Source organism: Notamacropus eugenii, chromosome X (genome assembly GCF_028372415.1).
Source record: "Notamacropus eugenii isolate mMacEug1 chromosome X, mMacEug1.pri_v2, whole genome shotgun sequence".
NCBI classification, from domain to species: domain Eukaryota; kingdom Metazoa; phylum Chordata; class Mammalia; order Diprotodontia; family Macropodidae; genus Notamacropus; species Notamacropus eugenii.
This window is the reverse complement of record NC_092879.1, coordinates 56,751,768-56,761,997: the sequence shown is the minus strand read 5'-3', so window position 1 is coordinate 56,761,997 and position 10,230 is coordinate 56,751,768. Positions and strand designations below refer to the sequence as shown.

Below are 10,230 nucleotides of genomic sequence, written 5' to 3'. Positions count from 1 at the left end.
GGACCCGTATGTGCAAAATATTTATGGCAATTCTTTTTGTGGGAAAAAAGATCTAAAAATTAAAGGGGTGCCCATCAGTTGAGGAAAAACTTAATGCATTATGATATATGGTTGTGGTGGAACAGTATTCTGTAATAAATGATGACACACTTTCAGGGAAACCTGAAAAGGTTTGTATAAACTGATGCAGAGTGAACTAAGCAGAACCAACAATTATGCAAAAAAAAACCCCCAAACCCACAGTCATAACTACAAACAACTTTAAAAGCCATAAGAACTCTGATCAACTCAATGACCAACCATGATTCCAGAAGACTGGTGAGGAAACATGCTTCCCACCTTACGAGAGAGGTAACAGACTTGGGGTACAGAAGAGACATATCCAAGGTGTTACTAAAGTCATACTATAATTTAAAGCTATCAAGGCTTAAACCTTCACTATTAAAGCTTACAAATGCACTAAGACTTTTGGGACACTATTTTTTGGATATGGCAAATGTGGAAATGTTTTGCTTGACTATGCTTATTTGCTACCAGGGTTTTGTTTTTTCTTTGCTTTTTATTTATTTTTTTAATGGATGATGAAGGTAGAAAAATAGATTTTGTTAATTTAAAAAAAAACCCTTAATTAAAAAAAAATATATTAAAGGAAGGAGAATGGCCCTCCTCTCTCATTATCCATTTTCTTCCCATTTTAAGCCCTGTCCTTGTGGGGAAGGAGAAAAATTCAGTTGCTGCTGAGTGCCTAGTGCCTAGTGGGAAGTCACACAGAGGATGTCCATACCCTCAAGCAGCTTCCCATCTCTTTGGAGAGACTGAGTGGTTCCCCAGGAACGTAGAGGCAGCTAGGCAGTACAGTGAATATGATGCTGGGTCTGGAGTCAGGAAGACCTGAGTTCAAATAATTTACTAGTTGTGGGACCCCAAGCAAGTTACTTATCCTTGTTTGCTTCAGTTTCCTCAGTTCCCTGCATAATGGCGATATAATAGCACGTGTCTTTCAGAGTTGTTGTGAGAATTAAATGAAATAATATCTATAAACTGCTTAGCACAGTGCCTGGCTCATAGTAGGTACTATATAAATGTTTATTTCCCTCCTTTCTAAAACACCAGGGTTGCCAAAGCAAATAGCTTAGCTGAACTACTTTAGTTTTATATGGTCACACTCTATGTCTTTTAGCCAGAATTTACATTTAGCAAAGATCTGATAATCAGGAAAGGCCTTTACTGTTACTTCCTGGTTCTCATGGGTGTGGTATCAGGAAGCTAACCCAAAGATCCAAAGGCTTCTTGGGAAATATACATAACCAGAGCAGGGCAAACTAATCCTTTCCACAACCAACAGGACCTCTGTCAATCCAGCCACTGCTCCTTGTACAGTGGTTTAGACCTGGTGCCCAAAGATCTTCCTAAGTTCCTTATGTTTTAAATTTGAGACTGCCCTTCCAGTTCTCCTAAGAAGGCAGCATGGATTAAGAGAAAGAGCCTGGACTTAGGGTCCAAAGACTTAACTTCAACACTTCTTAGACCATGGGCCAATCACTTCCCCTCGCCAAGCCTCAGTTTCCTCCTTTGCAAAATGGGGATAATACTACTTGCCCTGTGTAACTCACAGGGTCATTGTGAGGGTAACATGAGATTGGTCAAAGAAAGAACTTTCTAACCTGGATAAGCTGTTGGTCCTGCTGCTCTCCCCTCGTGGCTTTTGGCTGCCTCCAATTTATGAAGCTGTGGCTCCCCCACAAAGGTAGAAGAAGTCAAGTTGTCACTCAGGATCCCAGGCCTCAAAGGGAAGGCCCTAAGAAATCTCTCCTTGGTGATTTGTACTTCAATTCTCCTTATGGGTTACTCTCTTTATCAGGGCCCCTTTCAGGCCCCTTGGAGGAGTGGAAAGGGATCTGTACTCATGCCATATAAATCTCCACATGATGGTTCTCATTATTTCTTTTTCTTCTCCCTGACACGAATGCAGACAATGAATGTTGCTTTGCCTGGTGATTTATGAGTTCCTTGGAAAGATGTTGCTCAGCTGAGATCTAAGAAACTTCAAGACAGGCCTAGTATTTATGACATGTTTCTCCCAACCACTGACCTCAAGTTTCATCAAAAGAAGCTTGGAGCAGCCAAAGCAAACAGTAGGGGGAGTTACACCCCATAAACTCCAGCAATGAGATTATCGCGCCAAATTCTGACTGAAGTTCAAATAGAAAGCAGGAGAGGAAAAAAATAACTCATTATCTTCTCTGTGAACCTGCTTCAACTACTGTTTTCCAGGCCAATGTTCATTTAATGATGTAGCAACCACTACAAAATTTCAGTTGCAAATTGGCAAAATGTCCCCTTTGTGCGGTACAGTGTGGGACGTGGAAGGTGCTCATTCAACGTTCTTGGACACTAGTGAAACAACCTTATGGGTAGGTTCAAAGAGAAGTCATGCATCTTTAAGGTCTTGGGTCTTCTCCTACACTTGGCCATTAGAAAAGAGACCTCAAGATGAACCAAAGAATGTAGGAGCCAGACCTTTGAGATCATCTAGTCTACCTTCCTCACTTTACAGACAAGGAAACTGAAGGAGACCCAGAGAGATCACATGATCTGCCCAGGGTTGTTCAGTTAGTGAGTGTCAGCAGCATACAAGGATGAGAGGTGATCATATATCTTGGGTGCCCTTGTATCCCCTTCATATATCTGGCTTCCACTGAATTCTCTGTCATGGTTTTTGCCCACTGACTTCCTACTTTCTGGGTCTCCCAATGGCTTATCCCCAATAACCCACATTCTGGATTTTACCCTTCCCCTTACTGCACCAAACCTCATGTACTCTGTGTCTCCTTCCCTCAGTGCTTTGCTAAGTGACTGGAGTAAATTATAAACTAATTCACAACAAAGTGTCAGTGGGTAGCAATAATATTCATGACTTCCTGGCAAAGATAAGAAGTGACAGAGATGGGATTTGAATCCTAGTGTACTTCTTTCCCTTCTTTTATTCCTAGCCATCCCAACTCAAAAGTCACCTCCTTGGTAAAGTCTTTCTGATTGTGCTGGAACAACAACTTTTCCCATGGGGGGCAGTAGAGTGTTGGAGTCAGGAAAAACCTGGGTTCAAATACCAACTCTGACACTTAGTAGTGTCCCCATTGTGACCCTGAGCAAGTGACTTAGCCTCTCTGAGCCTCAATTTCCTCATCTGTAAAATAGGGATAATATCTGCCACATATAACATATCCAGAATTATAGGGGTAAGGCCAAAGGACTCTGCTCTACCTGAAGACTTGATGTTAAAGTAAATCTCCTCCCAAGAATCAACCTTCCTGGTGTGTTGCTCATTTCCAATTTCCACCTTGAATCTGTGAGCCTTGTCATCAGAATCACTGGCACCTCTCCCTCTTCCAGCTGACCACTAAACATTAGCCAGTCACCTAGCATTTTTGAAACTCCTACTATGTGCCTGGCACTGTGCTAAGTACTTAGGGATACAAAGAAAGGCAAAAGACAATCCCTGCTCTTAAGGAGCTTAAGAGCTAGTAAGGTGGGCAGTATGTGCTAAGAGTCCCAATGAGAAATGAAGATAGGAAGGACTGCTGGCCTTCAAAGGAAGGTGAAAACAAGGAAGGCTAAGGTGGTTAGGAAAAACTTCAGGGAAGAGATGGGATCTGGAGTGAGTTTCAAAGGATGAGCAGGATCTCAACAGCTGGACAAGAGAACAGTCTAACAACAGCATGAAATTACTGTCAAATATAAGAACCATTTAACAGATGTTGAACAGGAGGCTCAGAAAAGGTAAGGAGCTTGCCCAAGGTCACACAGCAAGTGGCAGAGATGGGATTCAAACCCAAGTCTAAACCCAGAGAGGGGGCCAACATACCTTAGTAGAGGGAATTTCTTCACTGGAGACTTCACTAGACTAATGAAATCACCTGTCTAGTCTCTAGCCCCCATATTTTGTACATTTCTTAGGTGTGCGTCTTGTCTCTCCAGGTAAAGTGCAATCACCTTGCGGTCAGGGACTGTTATAGTTTTTGCCTTGGTATCCTCAGCACACAGCAAATGCTTAAAATATGCTTGTTGAAAGACTGATTGATCAGACCACATCTAGAGCAGTAGTGTCAAACTCAAATAGAAATGGGCCACTGAACCATACATTGCACGCTGCTGAGTGACTTAGAAAACCACAAATTAACATTATTGTTAAATATTTCCCAGTTACATTTTAATCTGCTTACCCCACATTAGGGAACACTGCAGGCCTCAGTGCAGCCACAGGCCCATGTGTTTGACACTTCTGATCTAGAACACTGTGCTTGTCCTGGTGCTGCAGTTTAGGACAGACCGATAATATGGAGAATATCCAGGAGGGCAGCCAGGATGATGAGAAGTCTGTGCCATCTAAGTATTAAAGTAACTGGGAATATTTAGCCTGAAGGACGGAAGACTGTGTGGTAGTGGGGTGTGAGAGCTGGCTTCAAAAATGTGAAAGGCCATCCATATGGAGGAGGAATTAGAGTTGTAATGTTTGGCCCACAGGGCAGAACTAAGAGCAATGAGGACATTTCAAAGAGGCAGATTATGGGATCTCAGGAACAAATTGCAAAGGATGAGAACAAAGCATGAAACTGTCCCAAAGTGGAATAAGTAGCTTTGTGAGGTGCTGGATTCCCCATCACTGATGATTATCCTTGCCACTTTGGGGTTGTACTAGATGGCTGAATTTCCCTAACCTGGAAATTCTGTGATTCTGTGTGTCAAGCAACAAAGAAGCCTGCCCTGCGGCCTCCGCCCTGGTATGTTCTGCTGCCCCAATCCTGGGACAGTTTACTGTCCAGGTGGGGAAACAGCATTAGTCAACCACAACTTAAATGAGCCTGAAGAACAAAATCCAAGTAGGCAAAGATCCATGCAGTGCCAACTGTATGCATGAGGGTTGAAGGGACTCATGCAGCTAATGGAGCAATTTATTGTTTAAAGGACAAAAAGGGCAATTCAACATGTGCTGAATTTGAACATGTCAGACCTGAGTCAAACATATGTTCTGAAATCTTTTGTCAGGTGCCTTCTTTTAATACTGAGATGCTATGTTTTGCTGCTGGGGCCTATGACTCAGTGAGAAAATGTACCTGTCCTGCTAATGTTGCCCATACCTGTGGGCCAAGGTCACCCTGTGCCCCCCAGGCACATCTCTTCCCATTAAGAATTTACAAGAGTTCAGAAATACACAATTCTGATAGAACCAAAGACACTGAAATCTGATCTGGAAGTCTTCCTAATGCTTTAATGCCTACATGGCTGAGGCTAAGGGGTGTGGGGAACCCTCATGTCCACGTGGTGACACTGCCATCTCCATGCCATCCCCAAGCCAAGGCATTCCCTCACGCAGCTCTCAATGCACGGCCAAAGTTCCAGTTTTCTAATTACCCTGACACGATTTGAGTACTCCCCCATACATGAATCACTGACAGGCATATTGCATGAATCACAGAAATCATCCCATCACTAACTGACTCCCAAATCACACTCTCTGGGCTTCCTCCCCATACAACTGCTAAAATCAGCTTCCACCCCCATCTACTCATATATTCCTCTGTACGTATGACACGTACTCTTCCAACTTGACTTAGCTATCTTTGATCCTTTCTTGGTGGCTGTCTGATGATCAGCATGAACTTCGAGGTTACATCCTGATGCTTCTAAATAGGCTGAGAGAATTGCAATCACCTACCATAGCTGCCTTTCCCTTTCCTTTCCAACAAGTTACTTTAACTTCCTGGACCCCCAGTACCCTATCAGTAATAGGAAGAGGTTGCTTTATGAGATGTTATCTAGGCCTCACTCTATGATCCCATGTATGGCCTTACATAAATCACTTCTCATCACTGGGCCTCAGTTTCCTCCTCTATGAAATGAGAGGATTGGACTAGATGGCCTTTAAAGTCTCTTCTAGCTCCCAGTCTAGGATCCTATCCTCCTATGATGCGCTCTTGTCAAATGTGAAGCCTTTTAGGGTGTGTTGGAGAAACTGAGAGTATTTTCCTGTAGATGCATCCAGGAGTGCTAGGCAAAGGCTGTGGCAAATGTAGCCCTTACTAAAGAGCAAACTGAATGAACAAAGCATTTGTTAAGCACGTACTGCATACAAAGCACAGTGTTAAGCCCTGGGGGAATAAATAGAAAAGTCAGTCCCTGTCCACATTCTAATGGTGGAGACAATGCACAGGGAAGGTTTTGGCTGCAAGTCAGATGGAAAGGTCCCATGGTCCTCAGAGTACAACAGCAAAGCAGATGGCAAGGCCTCTTCTTTGATGTCATTTCCATTGACGATAATAATTGGTGTTAAATGGTATGAAAAGGTGCGTGCTAAGAATGTAGTTCTGCCCCAAGGCAGAGAATATCTAGGTTTAGCTCTAGGATTCAAGCCGCCTTTTTGGCGTGGGTATCTATTATTTAATGAGTTGTTTTATTGCCAAAGTAATTAATGATGTGATGAAATTGCTCTTCTCTTCATAGCTTTGGCTACAGACAGGCAATGAGCAAGTACATGATGAACATAAACAAGATGCCACAAATTGCAGAAGAGTCTGAAAGCTTGGAAATGAAGGACCCCAGCAGAGAAACAGATGGGCTAAATGAAAGGTGAGTAAGCCACATGGTGAGAGCAAGGCTAGGCATTGTGCTAGGTGTTGGCAGTACATGAACTAGGTCCAGGGTCTACAATCCTCTTGGGTGGGTGGGTGGGTGGGGGAGGATGCAACTCTTACAAACAAGAAGCAAATATGAGGTCATTTGAGGAGGGAGAGAACACTGCCAATTGAAGACATGAGAGAAATCTTCCAAGAAGAACTGGTACCTGAGCTGATCACAGGAAGTAGGTAATAATTCTTAAAGGCAAAGATGGGGGCAGAGTGCCAAGTATGGAGAATGACTTGTACAAAGCCATGGACCATGGAGAAAGACGTTAAGTTTGGGTGATACTGAGTAGTCCAGTTGGACACCTGAAGGGAGAAGCAAGATACCATTGGTTGGAAAAGGTGGACTAGAGTTAGATTGGGCCAGGCCTTGAATATCAAGCTAAGGAGTTTTTATTTTACCCTTGAAACAATAGAAAGACATTGATAATCTTTGAGCAGGGGAGTGGTGTAGTCGCATCTATTCCTTATGAAGATAGTATTGGCAGCTGGGTGGATTAAAGTTCGGAAAGACTGGAAGTTGGATGCCCAATTAGGATGCTGTTACAATAGTCTGGGAAAGAGGTAATAAACCAGAATAGTAGCGATGTGAGTACACCTGATGTTATGGAGGGAAAATTGACAGAACTTAGCAGGTAATTAAATATGAGGTAGGGAGGCTGAGCGAGATGGAAGAGTCTAGAATGATTCCATGGTTAGAAACTTGGGGAACTAGAAGGATGGTGGTGCCATCTATACCAGTAGGGAAGTGGGGAGGAGGGAACTCTAGAGCAGAGAATGAGAAATTCTGTTTTGGGTATATTGAGTTTGACATGCTAACAGAAGACTCAGTTGGAGATGTTCAGTAAGCAGTTGATGATGTAGGCCTCTAGTTTAGGAAATTGATTAGGGCTAGACAGAGAGATTTGAGAGTTGTCTGCTTAGAAATGACTATGGAACTTATGGAATCCAACAAGGTCACCAAGGAAGAGAGAGTCTAGAGTGAGAAGAGGTACTGAGGGTCCCGGGGTGACTCATTCACTCACCACAGGGGCAACATGCAGTAAACTGGAGGAGGAACGACCCATCTTTGCCTCCCCTTAGGTTCCTTGGCCCTGAGAAATGGGCTTGGGGTTTTGGTTTCTTTCCTTTGTTCTTTTCAGTTCTAGAGTGGAATCCCCAAGCCAGTAACTCAAGCAATGAAGACCCTGAAGATTCTAAGCCAGGTGGTGCAACCAACACATCTGAGAAGCCTGGAGTATCCAGGATTTTGGAAAGCCAGCCCTGGGGGTGGGGGTGGGGATGGCTTTTGAAGTTGGTGGGACTAATGTTATGTACAAACTGAGGTAAGCCTCCAACTTAATCTTCCTCCCCTTCTGTGGGACACAAGTAATAAAGGAGGGATCATGCTCTTGATGTTTCCGGGGCAATGTTTACATGTTTGTTCTTGTTATACCTTTAAAGTAACTATTCTTTTTTAAAAGTTCAGAATGGAGGGGTGGGGGGAGAGGGAAGAGAAGGGGAGGGAAGGAAAGAGGAAAGGAGGGAAAGGAAGAGATACTGGGACAAAACCCAGTTTGAAGGCACGTCCCCCGTTCCTTCCTGAGATCCTCATATGGCATGGGTCAAGATACTGGGAGATGTAAAGTTGGATGGGACCTTAAAGTTCATCTAGTCCCAGTGCTCTCATTTGACAGCTTTGGAAACTGAGGCCTGAACAAGTTTAGTGACTTGCTCAGGATCAGATTTGATCACAGGTTATACTGGCCCAATCCTCTCCCTATCCTGCTCACCTTTCTCTGGCCATGCCTCCTTCCTAAAAAGCTATGCTCAGAATTATCCACGTTCTTCCTAATGGTATCTGACTGGGGCACAGTGCAGCAGGTCTAGTTATTATTGTTATCTCTTCTCTTGTATAATATGCAGCTCTTATTACAACCTAGGACAGCATTAACTTTGTGCTACTTTACAGTGGTGATTCATATTAAGCCGGCAGTCCCTAAAGATCCCCAGATTTTGCAGAAACTGTTCAAGATCCTACCTCTCCCCATCCTGTGTTTATAAATTGTTTTTTTAATCTTTATGTATAACTTTACATTTATCCCTATTAAATTTCATCTGATTGGTTGCAGCTCCTTGTTGAATAGTTTGTTGAGAGTTCTTTTTGGTTCCAACCCTGTCATCCGACAGCTTCATGACACCTGCAGGCTTTACTAACATTCCTTCTATGTCTTCCAAACACTGATAAAACACTGAACAGCAGGGGATCACAGACAACCCCCCCCCTCCCCCAGTCCTCTGGAAACCTGCCTCCAAGGTGACATCAGTATATTAATGATCACTCTTTTGATCTAGTAGTTAAACTAGTTCAAAATAGACTGTATGCCAACTTTTCTATCCATTTAAGTCTTTATGAGAATTGTCATGATATAGGTGAACACGCACACACACACAACACACACACACACACATACACATAAAACACTACATATACTCCTACCAAGTCCCTAGAGGACTTAACCCTTTCATACCCAGAACTCCTGCCCTGGGGCTCACCTGTCTTGAATGGTGGTTGCCTTAGTCACTCACTGTTTTTGGCATGGTTTCAACCATATTTCACTTCACTCTGCAGCCATCTCCTTACATCCCTATAGATGCTAAATTCTCCAGAGGTTCCTCTTTGCAGATTATATTATGATGGGGTTTTTTTGGGGGGAGGGGAGAATGAGCAACATTTTCGATGATTCTAATACAAGCCCAATCTTTTGGTGGTGGTTATGTCTGTGTGACATACCCCCAAATCAGAAGAGATCAATTCAGTGAAGTTGAACACAGATCTCTTAAGCACTCAATATCAGGTAACCCAAAGGACAATGGACAAATACATGATAAGGATAGTCAGGCTGCAGTATATTACTAATGAAGACTTGCATACAAGAAAGTGTATTAGAGACAGGACACAATTGGACCAGAGGACACAATTGACCAGAGAAAGAGGTCAATCCATTGATCATACAGCAGGAACAATGGATAAAATGACAGACTGGCTACCTGAGCACTACACTGTACCCAGAGAAAGTTGGATTTTAAAAATAAATTTATTCTGAACTTAAACACCCCCAAAAAGTGTTTCTATACAGAACACAAAGAGAGGATTGTATATGAAATCATTTCACATTGCTTGCCTTTATAATAAATTCTACTCGTTACTTTCAAACCAGTCTTGATGGTCAGTGTTTCCTTCAGAACTTCCTTGTCTTCCCTTCTTTGCATTTAAAAAAAAAGTTTCAATGGCCCTCTCTTTTCTTTTTGCATTACTATAGCTAACCCTACTTCCCTCTTGACCTTCCCCCTTTCCAATTAATACAGAGAAAAAAGTAGTGGGGGAGAGAGGAACTGCTTTGAATAAATAAGCAAAACAAATCCAGCAGTGGTCAAGTCCCAAAATGTCTTTCTGCACCGAGGCTCCAACACTCCTCAGTCATGAGGTGAGTAACGTACTTCATCTGAGGGCCTGTGAAGACACAATTGGTCATTACAATGCTTCAGTCTTCCACAGTTGTTTTGCTTA

At 42.9% G+C, this 10,230-nt stretch overlaps 1 protein-coding gene across 4 annotated transcripts in view; it reads left to right on the top strand.

The window, feature by feature from the left end:
- Positions 1-8,790, top strand: part of LOC140516416 (PABIR family member 2-like) — a 95,255-nt gene extending 86,465 nt beyond the window's left edge. The window contains exons 10-12 of one of the 4 annotated variants that reach the window (XM_072627383.1): positions 6,502-6,627; positions 7,184-7,199; positions 7,831-8,790. In XM_072627383.1, the coding sequence (XP_072483484.1) occupies positions 6,502-6,627; positions 7,184-7,199; positions 7,831-8,004 (316 nt within the window). In that variant the 3' untranslated portion in view covers positions 8,005-8,790. Of the gene's footprint in view, positions 1-6,501; positions 6,712-7,183; positions 7,200-7,822 lie in introns of those variants that run through there. The other 3 variants (XM_072627380.1, XM_072627378.1, XM_072627381.1) reach the window with 3 other exon arrangements.
- The last annotated feature ends 1,440 nt before the right edge of the window (positions 8,791-10,230 follow it).